We start from the raw sequence: 25267 nt of genomic DNA, 5'->3' as shown, positions 1-25267 counted from the left end.
CATCACAGATCAACTGTCAGAATACTACGAAGCAGAGAATGCCACCATGTACCAGAGAGACAATTGTTGTTGCCACTCTGGCACTTGCTGCTCTTAGCACTTAGTGTTTAATACTGAACACATCATCTTAAAAAAGGACTGATCAGCATGACTCTTCTGTACAATAGCCGCAAAGCTGCTCAGTGGACTTACTTACAAAATATTAAGCAAGACACAACTTCTTATTAAAACAAAAATATTTATTCAAGCTGTAAATGCTATGCAGTATTTAGTTATTGGATGGGTTTAATATAAACATCTACTGCATAATATTGGTTCCTTAGGAATCCTTGTATACTATCTGAAACATTGCCCTGTTGCTGTACAGATCTCTTACAAGAAAATTTGCTTTTTTTTTTTTTTTTTAAGACCTCGACAATTTGAGAACAAAGGAGGAAATACCAGTAGAGAAAACTCTGTGATACTGGAGCGAGGCTTAGTGTGGTAATTTTCACTCATGCTAATTATTACTAAAATGTAGGCTGAGCTCCTGCGCCTGTTTTGAAGAGATTTTGTGTAATAGCTATGACAAATTCTACATTAAACAGAAAGATCAGATGCAAATTTTTCCGTGTCTGGCTAAAAGCATTAAGTGATATTAACAAACGCTTTCTCAACAGTACAAATGAAGTTAAAAGAATTGACTTTCGCAACAGAACATGCTGAAATTCTCTGTCTGGCTATTGCTACAGTTGAAGTGTCGATACTGGGGTGTGAATATGGGGGTTAACCCACCCTAGAGTACGTTGTTTGCAAACAGCCTTTGCATCCAAATGGCATCCTGTGCAGCAAATACTGTGAAGAGACGAGGCCTATCCAAATTAAAGTTCTTCTCTGAATGACCATTGGGAAAAGCTTCATTGGATGAGAAATACCTTTGGAGGTTTTGTTGGCCTTGTGTTTAGTTACTGGTATTTTTGTTAGCTCATTCAAAGCCTTACAACATGGGTTTGACAGGAGAGAAGACAGCATTAGTACAAGCCAGTAACGTATGAAGATGAAGTCCCTTTCGGATTCAACAAGATGATGGGAGGTGGCCAAGGCAGCTGCCCGTGTCTTAGGGCAGTGAACGACAAACGCCACCTTCATGTTCACCACCTTTTCACCAACTGGCTGAGCAGTTCAGACGGGTAAGTAGAGAATGCAGCAGAACACAGACAACGTGGTGTACCAGGAAACATACAACTTTTCTTACATTACATTTATACAAATTTACAATTTTGCAAATTAAATGGCTCTATAATTACGCAAGTGCTTTTTCAAAAATAAACATATACCAACTCAATGATATTTACACTTAGCAACCTGCTTCAGAAACAGCATGATTTTGCTATAAAGTGAAACCTCAGTGCACCGAAAGTGCAACTCACTCTTTAGAACTAACTTCTCTTCCCATGCAAAACCTCAGCATAACACCACCTAGCTTTAGGCAGTCACACTTGAACTTTTTTTTCATTCATCATAATGCAATGACAACAAGAACTTGTCCACATCCATTCCTGCTGGAAAAGAATTTGGTAGCTTCTTTTTCTGTAGGAGAGGAAAAGAACAGTTTTGTTAAATACCAAGAATCTGGGGAGACTGAGGAGTCTGTAACCATTCCTTTCTTCCTCATCCTTCCATCTACCTTAGAGGCGTAACTGCACAAAGCTCACCCAGAAATCAGACAGGGAAATGCAGGTACATTCTGGGTACCCCCAGTACAAATGGCATAGTTACGGGACAAGCCAAGTCCTCGGCTTCAGCAGCTGCCCAGCCAGACTTCAGCCAGGCTCAGCTCTTCTCACATACGCAGTACGAGTGAGTGAGTGTTTTTCAGTCACAGTATTTCAGGACTATGCTATAAACTAAGCATGGTGAATTATGAAGTCATACTGTGTCTCCTTTTTGATTATGTCTATACACCTTTTCATGTCTCACACCTTTGCTATTTGCCATTACACTCCCAAATCAAAAGCATGGGGCTGCAGACTACAGAGACTGGGAATACACAAAATGTGGATTCCTGGTCCTGATGGTAAGCAAGGATGCAAGAATAGCTTGAATTCTGGTAAGGCCTAGTTTCAGTTTGGCCTAATTCCCACATTCCACTTAGAAACTTAGTCTGAAGTTAGAATTTAGAAATTCATTCATATGAATTTTAAGAGAAATAATTTGATTTTCATAGGTTTATGCAGAGAGTTAGTCAAAGTTACTTGTATCCTGGGGTGCATTAAGAAGATCGTGGCCAGCAGGTCGAGGGAAGTTATCCTCCCCCTCTACTCTGCCCTGGTGAGGCCACATCTGGAGTTCTGTGTCCAGTTCTGGGCTCCCCAGTTCAAGACAGACAGGGAACTACTGGGGAGAGTCCAGTGGAGGGCTACAAAGATGATGAGGGGACTGGAGCATCTCTCTTGTAAGGAAAGGCTGAGAGAGCTGGGTCTGGAGAACACTCAGAGGGGATCTGATCAACGCTTATAAATATCTAAAGAGTGGATGTCAAGAGGAAGGGGCCAGACTCTTCTCAGTGGTGCCCAGTGACAGGCAACGGGCACAAACTGGAACACAGGAATTCTGTCTGAAAATGAGGAAAAACTTCTTTACTGTGAGAGCACTGGAGCAGGCTGCCCAGAGAGGTTGTGGAGTCTCCTTCTCTGGAGATATTCAAAACCCGCCTGGCCGTGATCCTGTGCATCCTGCTCTAGGTGATCCTGCTTTAGCAGGGGAGTTGGACTAGATGATCTCCAGAGGTCCTTTCCAACCCCTACCATCCTGTGTTTCTGTGATTTAAAGACTATACTAATCTTAAGAAAACCGTTAGTCCAGAGCAGGCTCAAGAGGCAAAGTTAGTAAAACTGACAAATACCAATAGGATGTCGGGGATTTGGACTAGCACCTCTGAACCATCCCATTATAAATAATATATATATACAGATGTCTAATATATTTTTAGATTAAATTAAAAATAAGTGCCTGTACTTGCCTTTATTTTCTTCTTTTTTGATGGTGTTGGAGAGCTTTGAAGGTCTTTTCTATTTGCAGAACGAGAATTTCTCTCACCCTCATTCAAGTCCTCCAGTTTCCTTTTCTTTACTGTGCTCCTTAAAGATCTGAATTGTTGAGTATTGTCCTTCAGGGGGGTTGCAGTGGTAGTCCTTGCAATAGCTGCCCGTGACAGTATCATCAGTGTGTGCGCAGCCATACTGACACTATTTTCGCTACCCGTCTCGCTAGCTGGGCTGCAGGCAGGCAAGTCTGGCGTGGCAGGGGGTACCATTATTCTAGGGGTTGTGCTATCCTCGTTGAAGCGCCGACAGGTCGGTGTCCGTACGCTATCTGTAGTATCATCTGTATGCCTGTCCCCAACTCCAGACGGTGTACGGGGTACTGGCAATTCTCCGTTTTCAGCTGTTTTACTTGTTGGGCTATGCCACTGAATGTCTTGCAACATTTCCACACATTGTTTAGTGAACGGACTTGACAGGCAAAGGCCTTGGTTGGAAACCTTAGCTGGTTCTCGCTTTGGCTCCTTCGAAGCCAAAGAAACAGACACAGAAGATTTGCCATTCCCACTTGACAGTGACCCTTGCTTTTTGTTCAGCTCTTGCACTGAAGCAACCGTCTTCTCATTCCATAAGCTGACACTTTGCTGTCCATTTGAGAGTTTGGCAGTGTCCTGGTTCTTCTGTTTCTCATCGGTATCCCTTCGTAATTCGTTTTCTTTATTTGCTGTAGTCTTGTGGAAGGGATCTGATGGAAGCCCTGCAGTTGCCACCTTCCGGTCGGGCTGCGGTTCCTTTGCAGATGTGCTTCTGTTGCTACCAACTTCCGGCTTACACAGAATTCTAGGCAACGTTTTATCTTTCTCTCTCTTTGCTCCCTGTGCCTTAGCAGAGGATGATGCGGAGTCAACAGCAAATAAAGTATTTTCATTTCTTTCTTTTTGGGATAAACTCTTAGTAGTCTGAATTTGGGTGTTTCCTCCTGGAGCAGGTAGGACGTTATCAAAGCAAAGCACTCTCCTGTGACTTTCACTTTGTCTTGAATTTGAGCTAGTGCTCTCTACCGGTGCAACAGGTAAGTTCTCCTCCACTTTCCTTCCTAGTTCTGCACTGATAAGCTTGTCTGAATTTCCAGTCCTGAAAAGGAGATGAAAACACTTCAGCAACATACCTGATCTTACAAGCCAACAAAAAGGAAACTATTTGCCATATCTTCCAGTGGAAGAACTAGAGGCATCAAGTAAAACTAGCATCAGGTTCAAAACAAATCAAGGTTTGGACACTGCATATAATTAGGCCTGGGAACTTTTTTACCCTGGGATATTTGTGGATGCTGATAGTTTACTTGAGTTCAAAAAGAAACCACACGCATTCAGGACAGGACAGTCCATCCCAGAATACTTGTTGTGGCCCTGGAAGTCCTTGGAACTGACACTGCTAAGAGGCTGCCAGAATATTCTGGGCAATATTATCATGCGCATGCCTTGTACTCTCCCCTATGCATTTGCTGTAGGTGACGGGATACAGAGCAAGACAAAAAGCTTTCAGTGGGCACCTGAACAAGAACATACAAACTCCCTACGACTTGGTCTCCACCTGACAACCAGCCTCATTAGTGTGAAAAAGCCCCCACTGCACTATAGCGATGTCAAAAGAAAAATGCTTCTGTCAGCTCATACCACTGTTATGTCTGTGCCCTCTGGCTTATGCTGCATTTCCAAGAGAAACTTCTGCATAGTCATCTCGGCTAGTAAGACTCTTCCCATGCAGATGAGCCATTATGATTTCTAAGTGGAAAAGTCAAATTAACTTTGGGATGGTAAAGGTATGGGTGGTAAGGACGGTATGGGTTTACGTGCGTGAAATTTGAGATGACACAGAAGGTAAAGATTAGAAATGAGAAATTACATCTCTTTACAGGGAACATTTTGCTCTCTTTGCTATGCAAAACATCTGTCTGGAGATCGATTAAAATTAGCAGAAAATTGAATTATCAAAGTGATATTATCCAAAATCTTGCTTCTGTGGCTTTCTAAAAATCACTGATTTTAGCATGCATGTATACTGTATACCCCGGTATATATTTTTTTCTTAGTAAGTTGACTTTATTGTTCCTGTTTTCCTCCACTTTTCCAACTTTTTAACTGAGTTCTGAATAGGTAATTTTTTTTTTTTAAAGTATGTTTTATTTTTACAGTAAAAGAATGTTTCACCTCTAATATTTAAACTGAACTTCTCGTCTCCTCCTACACTCTTTTGCTCATTCCAACATCCTTCTGTTTCTTAAGCCCATTAATGATAAGGAGAGTTACTACTGAAACCTCGCCGCCTTCTCTCTCACTTGGCCAACAGAAAACTAGTACCTATCCCAATCAGCAATTAAGTTATATCCATCAATAGCAAGTTAGCATGCTGCTCTCCTCACCATATTTCTTTGATTTTTCACTTTATAAATGACCATGCGGTGTTCTATTCTGCACAGCTGAAACACAGATGCAGAACCCAACCTAACAAGCTCTACTGGATTTGGGCCAGAGAGTGGTAAAGGCAATGAGGCTATACTACAAAACCATGGGTACCACTCAGCTGAAAAGGGGAAGGAAAAAAAAATTTAAAAATTAGGGTTTTAGTCATTAAAATCTCCTGGTAAATGTAACAGACAATTTCTCCGAGCTTGGACTTACTCAAACAATTTGTATTTGACAATTGAGACAGGAAAGATAAACACATAAGCCATACAAAATTAACGTAAGAACAGTAACAGCAAAATTCTAGCACAGGCCACACCAGTACTAGCACCCATCTGTATCAATACTGCTGGCAAACAGAGAGGAGGAAATAAAGGGAGTACTGCTTACGCCATTGTTAAAAAAAGCTGCTCTCCTCTCCACTAATACTGCACAAAGACATTCATGGCAGGAAAAAGAAAGCAAGATTGAATACCTAGCACTACTGACCTTTGTGTTCGAGAATTTGTATGGTTCAAAGGCTCGACTACACTTGGTACTAGTTTTCCTGGAACAACAGATGAAGTATTATTAAACTACAGCATTCCAAGTAAATCATCTCACAGTTAGTACAATGACATTCCACCTTACAGAGAATCAATAAAGAAAAACCCAGCAACAAAACTCTGCCATTTTTTCGTAATTTTAAAGTTTACACATTAATACATTAGCAAAGGTCGCCAACTAAGTATAAACAAGAAGCTGTCTTGCCTACGTATTATCTAAGTGTAGGCAGCAAACACCAACTGTGCTGGATTTAGAAATGTACAGCAGGGATTTCCAAGTAGAAGGGAAATAACCCAGGGAACTCTCAGTTATCCATCAGCAAACCAGAATGCAAACTACACAATCCTAGCTTTTTTTCTTAATTTGCAATTTGAATCTATTTTCATGTGTAAGCCTACTCTAAAGTACAAGTTGTCCTTATAACTCAATTTATTTTATATTTTCAATTATTTTTCTTTACCCCCTCCCAACACTGAGAAATGAATGTAACTCCAGTCTTGTTTCAATTTGCTATTTAAAGAAGCAAGGTCTCAATCAAATGAACATACAGAAGTGTGTATCTGAAACGGCAAAGAGAAAACAGCAGAGTACATTTTTTTGTATACATATGCAACACTTCTATTAAATATTTTCTTTAATATTTAATATATGTTTAGAATTGCTGACTCTTCTAATAACTTCTTTGTTACCGTGTGGCTTGGTTTCAATGGTAGCAGTAAACTGTGCTTACAAGCAACAATGTGAAAAATAATCAGAAATATAAAGAGAAGTAAACTTTTAAAACTGCATCAGAGCCTTGGAACATTAAATTTTGGAAATAAGCTTGATCCCAAATCTGGAATTATTTCATACGTTGGGAGCTCTTCTTTGTAAAGTAAGCAAACACAGTTACTAACTGCAGGTACAGGCCTCTCTCAAAGCCATCCCAGCAGTTACCTGGCAGAGGAGCATCAGTATTTATAAAACTTTATTACTCAGAACTGACCTGTCTTTAGAACCCCCATTTTTACCTCTGCCCTTCTCAAGAATGCAGGGTGGGTACCTGTATTAGTCTTGTTTCTTGCTCCAGGAATCTTTTGTGATTTGGGAGGGATGGGAAGTTTTGGGACACTTCTGTTGCACACTGGATTAGCCACAGGCATATGTAGAACCTTGAAAGAACCAAAATATGCCATTACAATCTACCAAAAGACTCCTTATTGCTTCAGCTTTAATTTTGAAAAGCTTCATTTGTGATATGCTACCTGGCGGGCAGGTGCTGAGAACGTATTTCCATTTTGTCCTACTACTGAGAGAGGTATCATTCCCACCATTCCTTGCAAAACAGGTTGCACTGGAGACGCAATTATAATGGCAGAACCTAAAAAAATACCAAAGTGTTAAAACTGTACAGAAACTAAAAATACTTCACTGGAAAGAAAAGATTCAAGCCAGGATTTCTTGAAATTATGCATGGTCAAATCTATAGCAAGAAAAGCTCTTGCTCTTTAGAAAAACCTCACAGATGTTACTACGGATTATTACTAGACAACAGGGTAAGTACCAGAGCTATTTTTCATTTATATCAAATTCTTTAGTTAAAGCCTGTTTTCCCTTTTTAGAAATGGTTCAAAATTAAGCTTGAAGTATGACAACCCAGGTCAATGACTCTTCATGGTTTTTATTTCATTTTTGATAGCAACTAATATGCTCAAAAAATACATAACTCCTGGCTAGTTTCAAGGGGCAGATAGAGCAGTATTAAAAAATCATTTACTTTTAAAGCACTTAAAAAAAGGAATAAAATCACCACACAAACACCACATTTTCAGTCGTTTTCAAACACTGAGATTACCTTGTGGGAAGTTTGGGGAGACAGTCTGGTTTGCCGCAAATGCGTTGCTGGATCTAGGAGGAGTCCGTAACTGTTGCACAGCTGGAGCTTGGGCAGGAAGCGGTACAGAATTGCCAGGCAATACAACCACATTTGATGGCGTTACAGCTGTGCCCAAGGTAGCTGGATCAGTCACACAGGTGGCTATATAAAGGTTGTTTGAATTCCCAAAAGCTGTGCTTGTTGCTGGCATCAGCTGTATAAATCCCCCTTCCTTGGAAAGATTATTTGTACCTGCAACTGAAAAAACAGTGCAGTCTTCGTTCTGAGTGTTAACTGAGGTGACCACAGGATCCTTAGGTCTAAGCACAAGAAGATTCTGCTCTGCTAAAGCTGAATCCACATTTTTTTCTGTGTCTTCTGAAGTTAGACATTTGGACAGTCCTGCAGTTTTGGTTGGGGATTTAGCTGGAGAAGACAGTATTATAGTCGGCAAATTTTCTCCTGTGATGCTGGACACAGCATTATTTAACTCCGTGTCTGATGAAATAAATGGATCATCGCTGATGATGATCTTGAGGGACATTATATTAGAAGGATCAACATCCACTGGCTGACTACTAGAAGATACACTGCTTATACTTTTGGGCTCAGTACCTGACTCATCTGTTGAGGATGCAGTTTCTGGGAGAGGAGAGTGGCCTATTTCAGATGTAGTAAGATTATTTGCAGTGGATACCACAGAAATTTCTGTGCATGCATCATCACCAGAAGAGAAATATATATTATCAGCATCTACTTTTGTAGAAGATGAAGGTTCTTGCATTTCCCCTTGTGTTCCCTCTGAGTTTGACAATCCTGAAGGGAGATTAAAATCTTTCTTACAAGGCTTATCAAGTGTATGATCATTTGAATATGGTTTATTGGAAGTATCAACGACTTCGAGCTGCAGCTCCGTTTTGTCGAGATGTGAAATCTTCACTGCAGATCTTGCAGCACAGTCTGACTGTGTACTCTGTTCCTGATGGTTAGAATGGTGGCTAGAGTTCTCCTGTAAAATAACAGGTAAGGCAGCTGTATCATTTGGTACAGACTGGTCTTTTCCTGCATCTCCTGATGGGCTAGAAATAGATGAATTGTTTTTTCTCAGCAGTATGCTGTGGCCAGGGCTCCCGTCAGAAGGGCTTTCAGTAAGTGTTTTTTCAGATAGTGATGTGTCTGGTGATAAGTGACACTTATTTCCAGAATGTGTTTTGTTTTCGCTGGCTGTAGTACATTCTGCCAATGAAATCAAAGAAATCTGCGGACTACCAGAATGAACATACTCTAAATTAGGACTACTTTGAGTACTATGACTTAGGGGGCCTTTTTCAATTTCCATAGCTCTTTCATTTTCAGATACTAATGCAGATGACTCTTTTTTATCATAAGAATCTCCACAGTGTTCATTACATTCGCTATCAGAACTCTGTCTCTTAGGTTCAGTCAAACCAGGCACAGAGTCAAAAGCAATTTCAAGCTCTCCAATACGTTCAGGGGTAACGGTTTTAAGTACTTCAGTCTGCTTTCTTGGTCTACAGTTTCCATGCAACTGTTCGTTGGTTGTATTTTTCTTAGCCGTATCATCATCATTAATGCTGGTCTTCAAGGCACACGATGCTTCTAACGGAAAACCTTTACAGGATAGTGATTCTCTAGAATTATCACCTGTAAAACAGAGAATGAGTTCCATAATTATTAGAACAGATGATCCTTTTACAACATTTTAGAAGCAACTTATCAGTTCACATGAAACTAAGTGGGAATAATGCTACTCATCCTTCCTTTCAAGCTGAGTGGAAAGTATATAAAACGTATGGTTATATACACTAGGCAATCTGGCAAATCCATTTGTACATAAATAAGCGTACACATAATAAGCAAATGGTTCAAGTCACTAAATCAGATTTCCAGAAGCACAAAAAACGTCTCAGCGTAAAGACCTCTTGGCTCTATTTCTCATACACTTTCACTAAATATCTGCTACTGACGGACTACTGTTAAGAATGGGGTAGACAGACTAAACATACCTTCTGTCTGGAGTAAGACTCTTTTTGTGTATTAATTAACCAATACATTACAGAATAGAGAGAAAAGATTCATGTGATTAAATTTAAAATATTATCTTTGTGTGTTTCACAATGAATACTGCAAAGTATCTCTTGTTTTCAATGAGAAAACAGATTTGCAGGTATTCTGGTTTCATTTAGGAGCTTATCAAGTACAACTTATAAGTACGCTGACAGACTACTGCTAAATTTAGTAGACTGAAACTTTCTAACAGACTAGGTGTATCCATATGTTCATGCAATGTAAATGTCAGATTGGATATTACGACTGAAAACAGAAAGACTTTGAAATGTACAAACTAACTGAAAATATTATCATAATGAGAAGTGAACAGACTAGAAGAGATCTTAAAGAAAAAAACCCCAACAACCTACATCTAGTTTCTTCTGTTCCTAAAGAACTCTCAAGTGTTTCCAGGTTATCCTCATCCACCAGGATTGCATTTTCTACTCCACTCTGACCAGAAATACCAGCAGGTAAGTTCTTGTTTACCTTGCTCTTTCCTATTTTCAAAATAAACCATGAAGAATGATTAAATATGTAATTTCACACACAAAGTGATTATTACATTTTAAATGGAGATTTCAAATTCAAGAAATGCCATCCTAAACTCAAAGAACTACTTGTCTATATTCGTTACAAATCCAGAAATAGCATAAAAACATCCTTATATTTTATGAGTCTATCCCTAATCAGACAAACAGAAAAAATTTCACAGCAGCACAGAAAAACAAGTATGAACCATAATCCTTTAAATCAGAAGAGTCTAAAATAACAGTAATAAATCACTGAGCCAGCACAAAAACAGAATTTCAGCCACAAAATGCTGTACTTTGTTGTCACATAAAAATGTATATAAAAATCTAATTCTGAATTGACGGACACAGGTGCCATAGAGTCCATTTCTCTTGCAAAAGAGACTCGCTGAATTACCTTTGCTTCTTCAAGCAATGCTTAGGAAAACTCATCATTCATGATGCTTTATAGTAACAGTACAATTGAGTATAATATACCCTACCATAATCAAACAAGTCAAAGAGTGCCTGAAAAGCTGGATCTGATTCTGTCTGTTCTAGAATGTCCTGTATAGCCTCTTCTGACATATGAATTTCACCCTGAGAAAAGACAAGATACACAGAACTGTTAGAAAGTTGCTTTCATAACTTAAAAGAAAAATATACAAGAATTTTTGGGTTTTGTCAGATTGTTTTTAGTTCTATTACTTCTGGTCAGCACAGAAACATAGAGACTAATGCCAGAAACATTTCTGCCACAAATTTAGTGTCTGTTAAAAAATATTAAGGATTTAAGTTTAAGAAATAAAGTTCCCCAAACATCTTTGTCAGACATTACACCCTGCACATGCATCCTGGAGTATTCTCCACATAATGAGCAACATCATTTAAGAAGGACTAAATCTTGGGCTACACTGGAAGCTCATGCAGGTGGTACGAATGCCGTAAGCCTGCACTAGCCAACCACTGGTAAAAAAATGACCAAAATAACCCTAATTTCTTGATTTTGGATATATCTAGAATCACAGAACGGTAGGGGTTGGAAGGGACCTCTGGAGATCATCTAGTCCAACCCCCCTGCTAAAGCAGGATCACCTAGAGCAGGATGCACAGGATCACAGCCAGGCGGGTTTTGAATATCTCCAGAGAAGGAGACTCCACAACCTCTCTGGGCAGCCTGTCCCAGTGCTCGGTCACCTCTCACAGTAAAGAAGTTTTTCCTCATTTTCAGACAGAATTCCTGTGTTCCAGTTTGTGCCCGTTGCCCCTCATCCTGTCACTGGGCACCACTGAGAAGAGTCTGGCCCCTTCCTCTTGACATCCACTCTTTAGATATTTATAAGCGTTGATCAGATCCTCTCTGAGCGTTCTCTTCTCCAGACTAAACACACCCAGCTCTCTCAGCCTTTCCTTACAAGAGAGATGCTCCAGTCCAGTAGTTCCCTATCTGTCTTGAACTGGGGAGCCCAGAACTGGACACAGAACTCCAGATGTGGCCTCACCAGGGCAGAGTAGAGGGGGAGGACAACCTCCCTCGACCTGCTGGCCACGCTCTTCTCAATGCACCCCAGGATACCATTGGCCTTCTTGGCCACAAGGGCACACTGCTGGCTCATGGAGAGCTTGTTGTCCACAAGGACTCCCAGGTCCTTCTCCACAGCGCTGCTTCCCAGCAGGTCAACCCCTAACCTGTACTGGTGCAGTAGACAATGCTAAGTAAAGTGAAGCTTTATTTCATTTACCCATTACATGTTCTTTAATGTAACTTCCAACTGCTTTTCTGTGGAAGACAGGTGGAAGGCACAGCTGCATAGGACACTATTCTAATGTTCCCGTTTCAAGCTGACCCTTTTGGCAGCAGCCCCAGAAGAAAATGCGTGTGGCACTCAGTACATATTCACGTGTTCAAATACAAAGTTTCTCATGACTTCCTGGAGATCTTCTAAGCACTCTACAACTTTTCATATGGTGATTGTAAGGGTGCATATTCCATGTGATATGCTTGATTATTTGATTATTTTGTCTCAGCTACTTTAACTAAATTAAGAAGCTGCTTTGATTTTGTTCTGCTTGGAAAATGGAATACAGTTTTTCAGTTCCGTATTTTGACAAAAATTGACCTAAAAAAAATCACCAAGTGACCGAAAAATAGGTTTTAAAACCAGACACCTCTACTTTTAAAACAGGTAACTCATGAGGGCTGTGAAGATTATAATTCCCTCATTAAGAGCCCTTTATAACTCTGTGATTGCCAGCTCAAGGGCTGTAGGAGAATGAAGGGAAAACACTAGAAGCATATTTTGTAGAAGCAAAATGTACATTTCCTCCAAAAGCAAGAAAATACTGTATTTGAAGAAAAAGCACCCTTAGTTAGGCTCAAAGACAATTTCTCTTGCTATACTAGACAATCCATGTTTATCTTACAGCAAATCAGAAAATCAAATCAGACTGAACATGTTTGGAGATCACAAGATCTTTTAAATTCCTTTTTCTTTCACAAGGCTATTGATCAGATCTCCAGTCAGAAGCTGGTACCCAATTACTGGTACCAAAGACCCAGTGACAAGCAGGCAGCTGGTGACTGTGGGACAGCGTACATCCATCTCAGTCTGAGGGTAACATTAACAGCTAACCATTGCTAGAAGCGGTCCTGCTCCCTTGGTATTTGACCCTGCTGCATGCTTATGCTGCCTGGTACAGCCACTGGGAATGAATTCAGAGTGCTAAACTGCCTCAAAATTAACCCCAGCAAAATACTAGTATCCTGTCAGTTCAGGTCCTCAGCCTGCCCACCACCGTATAAGATAAGAGTTAATGCCTTTGCAAGGGAAGTTGTAGAACTGCTCCTGGGTAGAAGCTAGCCATTGGATAGGCTTAGCTGTATTGTAAAACAAACAAACAAAAAGAAACCAGAAAGGGGAGAGCAATCTCAGTTATCAGACACGAGAGAGAGGTTCAGCATAGTTCCCATAATGATCATCCTCATGTGTCTGGTCTTGGAAAAACATAAACAGGGCAATCCACACCTACCTGAAGTCCAAGGATTTCATCAATTGAAGTCTCCTGTTCCATGGGACCACTGTCTGTCTGTTTAGGGGCCTGAGCAACACTGCCATCACTGGAACACATCAGTCGTTAGTTCAGAATTCAAAAATAAATCAAATAAGAATATGTACGAAGTTTAGAGGTTCCTTTTATTACCTGCCCAGGATTTTGTTAATGTTCTCAGCAAGCTTCTCCTGAAGAGATTTGTTGCTCAAGATTTTTTCTCTGGCATTTTCAATAACCAGTTGCTGGAAAACAGTTTTAAAGTGGTCAGGTTTCTATTTTTATCATCACTAGAAACGCAGCATGAATTTCCAACTTAATGGAAAAAAAAATTCAAAACAGAGAACACTTTATAAGAGAGAGAGCGCCAATCTGTGACTGCACAATATTACTATGCAAATCATACCAAAACATTCCTGTACTACCTCTCTCCTCAAGTACAGCAAGGTTTATTGTGCTTTCTGGTTTCCATTCTCTAAAAAATTCCTGTATTCTGGCAGCTTACATGTGTCTTAGCAAAGCCAATAAATCAAGGAAAAAAACCCTCTACATAGCCATGGCATCCTCACTAGTTTAGTATACAGAAGAGCTAGTTCAAATACAATACAATAAATTTGTTTTCTAAAGTTCATGTCTATAATACCCAAGACCAACAACATGTAAAAGACTAGTTCTCCTTAGTCTGAATTTGTTTCTTAAATGTAAATACCTTCCATAAGTATATACTCACTGGGAAGTTACCATCTATGAATTCTTCAAGTGGCTCACTTTCTTTCTCTATTATTACTTCATCGGGGTCTTGAGAACTTCTAGCTGCTGAAAGAGGTCCAGATGTTGCAATGCTTTTCCTCTTCTGAGATTCACTGAAACATTCCAGAAAATTTATGATGTATTTTGTGAGAACATAGCAAACAATAGACCTAATGGTCAGTAAACCAAGTGTTTCTCTTCCTTCTCAGCAAATGAAAGATTCTAATCAACAGAAGATTAACTACACACTGGAAATATAATAAAAGCTGATACGTCTTTCATTATGTCATACGCATATATTGTGTCTGACTTCATAGAAGTTACAAATGAATATATAGACTGTGGGTAAACAGCACAATGGCAAATTGAATTCCATACCCACTATTCAGTATTTTCCCCCCCTCCAGTACACGTTACTTTAACTGGTGGTGCAGGTTCTAATTAACTGCCACTCAAGAAAAAGATCTAGGCATCACCACTGAAAATAAAGATCTCTTAAGGAACAGCTGTTGTCAAAGAAGCAAACAAATGTTACGTTGCATATGAATTTACATGATGAATAGGAAATGTAATGCTTTTATAGAAAATCACAGTGCAGGCTGTTCTGAAACCATCAAGCAGCAATGGCACAAAAATTACTTATATACAAAACAAACTCACGCATGAATAGAGAGGACTTGGAAAAGGTATAAATGAGTAAGGATCTGGAAAAACGATACACAAAACCACCGACTGGGATTTAGTCAGGGACAAAGACAACAAACAGGACACAAAGAGACCAGTCAACTCATTAAAAACAAAAGGACATTGGAATCAAAGAATAAAAAAATGCAAAACTAGTTCAAGAACAGTTGTTCATGCCACTTTTAGTGAAAACTTTTGCCAACAAAATTTTCTGAGGCCACTAGTATTTCCAAGTTAAAACCAGACAAAATGCACATTTATATCAATATTGAGAATTTTCATAATTGGTATGGATATTTTGGAAGGATATATGGATATCTTCGAGCCTGAGATTTAGTATTTGCCTATGTCTAATACAGGAATAATGTAAAGACCGGCTATATGCAATAAAGAAGCATAAGTAGCCTCCTATCAGCCTAATGTTAAGTTCTTTGACTTTCCTTTCCTTTGTAAAACATCACACACTGGCTGCTCTCAGTGGATCTTAAATGTGAAACACTCCACCATCCAAGAAAATTTACACTAGAGGACAGAACACTGCATAATCTTTAAATGATCTTAAAAAAAAAAAAACCAAAAAAACAACCAATGTTTACCTTTTTCGTCTTCCTGGAGAAAGCAAGTTTGAATGAAACTTTCGTTCTTGTGATGCTGGAACTTGAATGTGTATGAGATCTCCCGCTTTATAAAGAAAAAAAAAAAAAAAAAAGATCGTGATGCTAGTACATTTTCCAGTGATGTTAAAGCACTACAGAAATGTACATATTACTATTATGTTCTAATCGATTCCTGGGAATTCAGACAAAATAATTTTGTGTTATCACAAAAATGAGAACCATTCATTTTAAATATATTCCAAGAAAAACATCCACTTGATGTGGATCATCCCTATCTGGTAAAACAAGAGTTTTGGATGAGGGTGAGAACACAGGATAGAATGACAAATTAATGCACTTCTGATCTCTGAACTCACATAAGCAAGCAAGTATGCAAGAGCCATTTCTTTTGGGGGGGGCTCCTTTTATTTTAATCACCTGAACCAGTTTGGAGAGCTAGGAGAAAAAAGCATGAGTTTTCTGAAACTTTTTTGGTGGAAGATGACTAGCCCTGATTTTAGAAACCTTCCACCTATATCCATAGATTTTTCACAGAAATAGAGGTTTAAAAAAGCATGCAACTTACTACTGATCTTGTTTTCTTGGGTTTGTGACTGATGTACAAACAACGTATTCAGTCTTGTCTGTGACATGCTTTGATTTATTGTTGGCCTGTGCAAAACTTGAGGAGATACAACAGAAGAGGAATTCTGTGGCCCTGACTGATGGGCTACCGACAACAATCCTGAGTTCGCAGCAGCTGATTGCTGAAGCATTCTCTGTCTTTTCATTTCTACAATTCCACTTCTTGTACGTGCTGGAGATAATAAAGACAAGATGAAAATGTATGATAAAGGAATTTTAAAAGTTTGCTGATTTTTCAAGACCTAATTAAGGATGCACCATTTAAACATTTTTGTGCTTCAACAACTAATTCATGAGACTTAAAAAGTAAGCAACACCCATCTTTGTCCTCTGTGTTACAGTTTTGAGCCCAAGTAATTCAAGAAGTACAGCCAACTTACATAGATATTGTAACCATGCTTGCTGCTTAAGTATTTGCAGGAATAAATCATACCAAAATAATATTTCATTACATACTACTACTCATATAATTGACCGTAAATGAAATAGCTAAACCAATCTAAGTCTGCATTTATTTATCAGATATCTGAAAATTTAAACAGCAGAACACCACCTGATTCAGTGAATCTCAGATCCAAGAACAATTACTACCTGTATTTCACACACTTTTCTCACATAGGTTACTCAGTAGAAGTACTACAGAAAGAAAAATTTATTTTTAAGTAAAATAACTTTCTTTTTTTGAGAATTCATTTGACAGGTTTCTTAATGAAAGAAACAATTCTAGATAGAACAAGTATCTTTTCATATTTTGCTTAGATATATGCTTGTATGCATAAAAAATAATTGTTTCAAGATTGTAATACATTTTTATATTCCCCTTCTACAGAAATGAAACTGCACCATAATTAGACTGGTTATGTTTTCAGTTCCTCTGTGAACCACAAATTAAGTCAACAACTTCAGGACTGAAACAGCAGTTTTTAAACCTTTTAACTGTGTAAACTTCTAAAAAGTTTTCAGCACAGAAGAAAATGATACATAGAGAATGTAAGCCCCTTGCAAAAAGCGCAGCTTTTCTTATTTTCCTTTCTTGATCATTACAGTAATCCACAGACTGCACTGAAGACAACAGACATGCTGAAAAACACACTGCAGAAGAGATTTGAAAACATTTTAAGAGTACAGATGTGTTACTGATTGCTGCAGCATTCCCCCATTTTTTGCCAAAACAGATAATTTGAACATAAAGCCCATTGACCCCATGGAATTGGCTCAGTTACTTACTCCTTTGATTAGCAGAAAATCCTGTGGAATTCTGCATGCTCCTGAAACATGAAGCAGGTGACATAAATACAAAGAGCACAATGGAAACACTCAGCTACACATTGCAACGGTATCTACCATATAGTTAATGCCAGTCTGGTCCCAATCACACGTTATTTCAGAAAGCTTCAATCTACTGATTGTTATTTTTATTTTTTCAAACAATGGTCACAGATCTTCAAATGAAGCTTACTGTTGTATTTTTGATCAAGTAACCACAATGGTATCGGATTCTAAATGAGTTATAGTATATTGTTGTATTACAGAACGGCCATATACTCACACTAAAGCCCTCCTTATCTGCCCGTCCTGCCTTAAAATCTTGAAATGTCTACTTGACTATCAGTTCTCACATACCTATCTTTTTCACCATCTCTAGGAGGCAAGAGAGCAAAACCATTCTCATACAATGACAAGGGGAGCTGATCAACATAGGGACTCACTCTTAGAGTGAAATTTCACCACCTTGATTTCAAACCTATATTACCTGATCTGAGAAAGTGTATAGTCTAATTTTTTCCACAGAGATGACATCATCGCTGGAACTTCATTTGTTGTTTCTAAAACAAACAATTAAAAAAATTTAGATGCCTAAACCAGATACATGTTGAGAAAAAGTAAAATCACAAACAAAATAATTATTATGGAGCGTTTCAGACAAATTTTCATCATGAATGTCTTTGCCTCAGTTTTCTTTAGTCTTCTAAAACTGAGAACTGTATCAATCATGAGTGTGTGTTCATATCAAAGTTCTTAAATTAGGAGTTAGGGCTCTGTAATTAACAGAATATTAAGAAGGCAACTAGACACCTAAAGTTAAATGATGTTTGAAACACCAGGAGATTTTACCTTTTCCTCAAGAAGTTCACAACAAATAAATACGAAAAATAAAATAAAATCTCATTCTGAAGGCTTACCTTTTGTTTTCATGGCTACATATTCATTAAGAATAGTTGTCAAGTTTTTTCCACACAGGGACTGGAAAAAAAATACTGATTTAGAATCTTCACTAATAACTCATACTTCATCTGCTGTATCACATTATATTTAAGCAGTTCTTTAGAAGACTACACCATGCTGACCCTCCAACACAAGGAACTGTACTTTAAGCTGCTGGTGCTGAGTTGTCTCAGACTAGGCAGAGAGCAATCTATGGAACAAAATGCCATTATGTATACAAAATCTGAAGGGCTTGATCTCATTGCACAACACCAGTATAGCAGTTCAAGCTGCATCATTTCCACTCACCTTTGTTATTATGGAAAAAAACCCACAAAAATAAGATGATGAAGAGCTGTAACAGAGTAATGAGTATGTATCATCCTGGAATGCAACATGCATTAAGATGCAAACATGAAGAGAACTTCTGTCTAAAGTAAAATTCTTAACAGTCATACAGAATTAACTTTCATATCATATTTACTTGTTCTTTTAGATGAAACAAAGAGAATTAAGATTTTAAGGTCACCACTATCATTTGTTGTACTGTCTTGTTCGTTAGTGGGAACTCTACACGTACAATCCTTCATTGTAAGTATTTTGAGCTGCAGCGAGAAATTTTTCTTAGATGCTACCATATCATAACTTTTCTACAAAAAACAGGAAAAATGTTTATACAGAGAAAAGGATGATAATTAAAAGCTTTAAGAATCTGGATAATCTATTTACATTTGTTTCTTTCTAATTTTTTTCTGGCCATAGCTTGGTTCTCAATTCCCTACCGCTAAAGTACAGATGACTAAACACTCATAAATGAAATAAGTTGAACAGATGCATCAAGACCTTGCATCTCAGAAAAGATTTCCACAAAAATCTTTTGTGCACAAAATCCCAGTCCATATAATTAACTGCTATATTAGAAGAATGAAATGGAAAACAGGAAGAAGATGCACATATAAACGTTAAAAGTTTGATACACAGCGATATCTAAACCCTATAATTTGCATACTATATTAAAAAATCCCATTTCATATATGTTAAAAATGCAAAGTATCTAATTATCTGTAGCTATATGCACATATCTGCATATGTAGCTACACACTGTATTTATGCACACCCAAAATTCCACATTTCACCTGGGACAAAGCAGATGATACCGATCAAAGAGGAAGCTGAACTGAAACACAGTTTTTGTCAACAAAATTTGGTAGCCTTAGATAAAGCTGAGGTTCATTACCTAAATATTTAACAGGTACTTGAAATGGAACATTACTGGTTGCCATGTCTAAGATTAGGAAAGCAACCTCCAATAAATTGCAAGAGTAGCCCTGAAATCAATAAAACCCTCACGACACCTTTCCATAAATCAACCCCAAAGCTATAAAGCAGTCTAAACATAATATGCTGAAACCAATTTGCATATTTTACACTTAAATGTTTCTTAGTAAGATTAAATATTAGAAACCAAATAACTGCTAATACCACAGGATGCAAACCAAAATAAATTCCAAAAACCAGAGGCGACGATCTAACTAAACATTTTAAGCAGCATTTGAGAAGTAATTGCTACACTGAGAAATCTCAATTTTCTTCTCCATGGATACAAGACAATTTAACTTTCTGCTTTGCAAATACAAACTCACCAGCAAGCAGGCTGGAATAAACCCATCCTCTGTACAGTGCTCTGCGTATTCTTTCAAATCTGAGCTTTCCAAAATAAATTCACGGCAGGTAGCTAGAAGTTTTTCCTGTTGTAAATACCCTGCAACAAATCGGATAGAAAATTTTGCTATTTCATTCATTACTTCTGCTCAATAGGTATCAAAGCATTAACATAACCAGCTGCATACAGTGTTGAAATAATCAAGGGAAGATTTGTACGTTAAAGGAAAGTGAAGTTATTTTGAAAGAACATATACCTTGCAAAATATTTCTTTAATAGTTAAAACCAGAAAGAGCGTAAAATATTATTGATATTACACTGTATATACAAACTATTCAAGACTGGAAGTGAGGCAATATGAACAATTTCTGGTTGATCTTTAGGACAGATAGTACTGTACAGACAGGGAAAAAAATGTTCTTGGCTCAAGAGGCTAACAAACTAACTCTCACATGGGCTGAACAACCCAATTTGATAATTAAATGGAATTCTACAATACTTTGTTAATAAAATGCATTATGTAACAATTACTCTCCAGGCATCTTCCTGTTTCAAAACAGGTAAAACCTGTGCAGCTGTTACAACAGTGCATAAGATTTATTTTAAAAATTGGCATTGTACAAAAATTAATAACAGAAAAGGGTTTTTTTCCTCACATTTACTGTAATTTTCATTTTGAATAGATGAACTAGCTGCAACTTGTACTCTGTACACACCCCAAGGCTCAGCAGTTACCTGGGCATATACTGAAAAAGTTTACTTTTCAAAAATTCCATTCCTCAGCAAATATGTTCTGCTTTAATCAATCTTTTTAAGCCCTGCTTTAATCTTCAAATACTCTAAACATTAAAAGATAGAAATAGACCAATATGAACGAATTATTCTGGAACAAAGAGCCACAAAAGAAAATGTCTCTTCCTTCTTGCTTCTAGCAGAACTGAACACACAATGTTTTAAAGGAAGGATAAAACATGTGTCTAACTACACAATGCAACATATATACACATTAGCGTATCTTTTTCAATGAACCCCCAAATGGTCCACCTCAGTTCAGGAATGCCTATAGAAAAATGCAGCCTTTAAGTTTGCATGAAGACAAGTATCTTTCAAGCAGATCCAAATACAGCTGGAAAAAACAGATCATATTTCAGACACATAAGCCCTTGTTCAGGTCTTCAAAAATAAGCAAACTTGAAAGTTCAACACAGTCTGGGAATAACCACTGTGAGTTTAATACATTGTGATGTATGAGCTGGCCTATCCAACAGAAAACATTACTGGTACCTGTGGAAAGGAAAGAGATGTCCTATTTAACTTTTAAAATACCTTTTGCTAGAAAACTCTCAAGCCACAAATTGCTGGAAGCTGAAAGCGTGTTTTGGGGAAACACAATTACATGCCAGTCTTATTCCTACCCACTATACCATCCATTATCGGCCAGGATGGAAGGTGAGGTACTAGGCCAGATGGAGCTTTGATCTGTGCTCATATGGCTGTTCTTAAAAAAACCAAATTCATCTGGACATTTATGTAAAAAGTTGCAATTTTTCTTTCTTGAACCTACTACTACAGTACTGCAAGGGATGACCAAATGCTTGCATGCAGGCACATTTGGCACATATACCAATTTCCTGCAAAAGAAGGCATTCCAAAGTTTAAAAATGCCTGATTAAGATCTTCTGTGTAATTGAACTGAACTGCTTGTGCACACGCCGTACAATGACATAACAGTACCCAACCTTTAATGTCACCAAATCCAAATGAAAGGCACAAAAGGTACAGTACCTTCTGAACTAGGAATGATTCAATATTTTGTTCTATCTTAAGAAATGTAAAGACACACGTCTAATTCATAGTACACATTCACTCTTACATTAGTTAGAAGAAGATAGATTTTCTCATGTACTTTTCTGTGGGTGAACCATCATTTTAGTTTTGCTCTTTAAACCAATATTCATCAACCTTCACAGCATCAGAAAGACTTATCTAGAGAGGGACAAAAAAAAAAAAAAAAAAAGAAAATATGGAAGAAGAGCTACACTGGGAAGCCTGTTTCTCTGCCCAAATTCTGAGATGCTTCATGGAAGAGGAATCCCTATCAGAACACAGAAATAGCTACAAGGAACATCCTGTTCTACAACCTTAGGTTGCTCAGTTTTCTAGACATGATGCATGCCCCATGTCTCAGCAGACACAAGATAGGATGGATCATCCTTAGTACATGTGATGTTGCCAAGATTGCATACTACGTCTGCAAGTCTCTGGTAACCACGTGAGATAAGCTTTCTACCCAGAAACTTGTAACTTAACTATTTTTTTTATAGAAAAGTACAGTGAGAGATCTCCCTTGAATGATTTTTAATCTTCCCTTACAATGCATGGATTTTCTAAAAATCCTCTATTACTTCACAACAATAAAAACATTGCATCTCTTACTAGCCTTCTCAAGACAGTAACAACAAACATTTTGGGTACTATTTAAAAATTAATTGTGTTGGAGGAACACTGAAGAAAAGACTCATCCCTAACGGCTTTGGATTCAAAAGAATTGTGGACAACTGAAAACAGAATCTCACAATGCAAGCTGCCCGGAAATCTTGGCAACCTGTGCCAACAGGTGTTTACGTATGAGACTTAAATATGTGGGTCATTTTTTTATTACCATCTATTTATTCTTATCTTTGGCAGTATCCAAATAATCTGAAACAAAGTCATTTAAAAATTCACTGTCTGCTGCCAACGTCCTGAACACACTTTGTGCTTTCCACGGGCACTGAGCAAACCTGAACTCTCAACGCATCCTCACAGGCGACAGAACCAGGGAAGGAATGAAAAACCAGGTGAACCTTAACCTACCCTCCTCTGGTACGCTGGATCACCCTTCTATTCCTCCTGTAATCAGACACTTTATTAAACGCCATTCACCAGGCATCTGTCTGTAGGTGGACATGGGCGTCCACCACATTTACTCGAACCCGTGGAGAACCTGAGCTCAAGGCACGGCCGGGGAGCAGCACAGCCCGGCCCGCACGGCCTGGCGGCCTCCCCTGCGCCCGCGGCAGCTCCTGAGGCCCGAAAGTCCGTCAAGATCGAGCTGCGTTTGATTCCCGCCAGAGACCGGGCCGGAGGGGCGCGGGAGGCCAGCCGGAGACGGCCGGGCCCGGGGCTACGCCTCGGCGGCAGAGGCGGTAACAACCCCAGCCCGGGGGGGGGGGGGACGACGAGCGCGACGCAGTCGAGGGTCAAGGGCGCAGCCGCTTCATTCTCCTGCCGCGCCGAAGGCGCTGCCGGCGGCTGACAGTCCCCAGCAGAGAGCCCCTAGCGCGGCCACCGCCTCCCCCGCCCCGGGAGTCCGCGACGCGCCTCAGGGGCGAGCGGCGACCCCGCCCCGCCCTCCCTGGCTCACTCACCCAGCACCAGCCGGGCCACGTCGGACGGCAGCAGCATGGCCCGAGGCGGCAAGGGGAACGGGGGAGGACGGAGGGAGGCAGCGGGACGCAGCTCCTGGAGGCACAGCACAGGCGCCCCGCCACCGAGGCGAAGGCGCGGAAACTCCGCCAGCCAGCGCCGCGCCCAGCCCCTTCCGCCGGAATCCGCCGCTGCTGCGCATCCGCTTCCAGGTCCGTCCGCAGCCGCTGCCGCACGTGCGCGCCGTTCCGCCCCGCACCGCAGGGAGGAGGGTGTGGGCGCGCACCGCAGCCGCGGCCGGCCCTTCTCCCCGGCCAGCTCCCGGTGCCCGGCTCCCGCCACGCCGCTCGGAGGTGGGCCCGCTCCTGCCTTCCTCTTCCGATCCTCACTAGGCCGCGGGGGCGACGCGGCCTTCCCCCGCCCGAGGCTCCGTGGCCCTGAGGGGCTGCTCGGCCTTCCCCTGCCCGGCTCGAGTTCTGGTGGGCGGGTGGTGAGCCCAGCCCTTAGCCCCGCTGCCCGGGGGCGGCTGAGGTGAGGCACCCGGGCTCGGCGGGGTGGGCGTGCCGCTGTGGCGGCGGCGTGGGCGGGCGGCGGCCCGACTGCAGGCCCCTGAGGCGCTTCACGCGTACTGTGGGGCGGCCTCCCGGGGGGTGTCGGGGAGCCGGAGCTTGTCGTGTAGGAGCGGCTGGATGGCGCCCGTTAGTTGTAATTGCTCTGTACGCATGTGTGTGAGCGGCTCTACAGCTGCTTAGTAAACGCTTCTCCGTGATTTTTTTTTTTTGGGGGGTGGGGGGGGTGGGGGTGTTTCGTTCCTTGCCTTGTGCAGTTTTTCTAGGGGAGGAACATAGTCATAACGTGATAGTTGAAGAACTGTGTAACTAGGAAGAGAAAGAGTAGATGGATTCAGCCTTAGAAATTCTTCACTGTTATTGTGACGGTTGCAATAGTGTTAAGTACAAACGAGAAAACTGACTTCTTCCCCTTCCCTACAACATACAACCTATCTTGCCACAGTTCTCAGTCAACCGTTTTTCAGCCCATCAACATTTTAGAAGCCATCAGTGTTTAGAAAGTTGCTTCTTCCTTTCTTTTTCAGCAAAAGCAGCAACTTAGTAGAGGAGCACTTCATCGTATAAATGAATTCAGTTGTACAGTACAGCCAGCCTTCATGTTTAGGACATTTTCCTTTTCATACACACCTGATCAGACACCATATCTCTGATCATACTTAGTCCCAGCCTGATCTTGGCTGAAGCCAAAGGAAATAAATATACTCTAAGACAGTAGATATTTAAAGTTGTATTGGTCTAAATGGGTATTTTTATATTCTCACTTAAGTGCTCAAGATGCAGTGCTATGCATCGTGAACGCCCATTCTCGATTGCTTATTGTAGCCGCAGCAGCATATGCTTGGAGTTACTTTCAACTTGTGTTTTTTTCAGACAGAGTTTTTCCTAGGCCTGCTTTAAAGGGGTAAAAGGAGAAGCATAGAAGTTGTATACAATGTCATTGTTGTCATCTGTGTCAGCATAACCTTATGTAAACCAGAAATGCAAAGTCTAGCTAATTCCAGCTTCCAGTTGAAGATGAAGCATAATTTTAAGTGGTCATGGAAGGAAAAAGTTGTTTCCTCTTACGATTGATACTCGAGCATCCTTTGACATGTTGAGTCCAGAGGGATTTGTCACTGTGATAGTGCATGCTGATGAAAATGTAGGATGTGAGAGAGGAGGAGAGTTTTCAAAGTGCCACCTTCTGCAGCAGCAGGTTAAGACAGCTGCTGCTAACAGCTGGCTG

The 25267-nt window shown here is 40.0% G+C and overlaps 2 protein-coding genes across 3 annotated transcripts in view; one reads left to right on the top strand and one right to left on the bottom strand.

Moving 5' to 3' along the window:
* Positions 1 to 1351: 1351 nt before the first annotated feature.
* On the bottom strand, positions 1352 to 23744 carry NPAT (nuclear protein, coactivator of histone transcription). Its single transcript, XM_075742272.1, has 18 exons — positions 23473 to 23744; positions 20043 to 20161; positions 18378 to 18438; positions 17948 to 18020; positions 17422 to 17462; positions 16136 to 16366; positions 15550 to 15634; positions 14250 to 14382; positions 13673 to 13764; positions 13502 to 13589; positions 10975 to 11071; positions 10331 to 10459; positions 7869 to 9554; positions 7279 to 7394; positions 7077 to 7185; positions 5978 to 6035; positions 3002 to 4157; positions 1352 to 1569 (listed from the first exon to the last, which is right to left on the bottom strand). Exons 1-18 carry the CDS (start codon positions 23507 to 23509, stop codon positions 1492 to 1494), a joined length of 4389 nt encoding a protein of 1462 aa, XP_075598387.1. The 5' UTR covers positions 23510 to 23744; the 3' UTR covers positions 1352 to 1491.
* Positions 23716 to 25267, top strand: part of ATM (ATM serine/threonine kinase) — a 75889-nt gene continuing 74337 nt past the window's right edge. Inside the window, exon 1 of one of the 2 annotated variants that reach the window (XM_075742270.1) lies at positions 23716 to 24001. The gene's annotated coding sequence lies outside the window, so the exon portion shown is untranslated. The remainder of the gene's footprint in view (positions 24002 to 25267) is intronic. The other variant, XM_075742271.1, reaches the window with a different exon arrangement.

Source organism: Balearica regulorum, chromosome 1, assembly GCF_011004875.1.
Source record: "Balearica regulorum gibbericeps isolate bBalReg1 chromosome 1, bBalReg1.pri, whole genome shotgun sequence".
NCBI classification, from domain to species: Eukaryota; Metazoa; Chordata; class Aves; order Gruiformes; family Gruidae; genus Balearica; species Balearica regulorum.
Note: the sequence above shows the minus strand (reverse complement) of the source record. Positions and strands in the feature narration are given on the sequence as shown.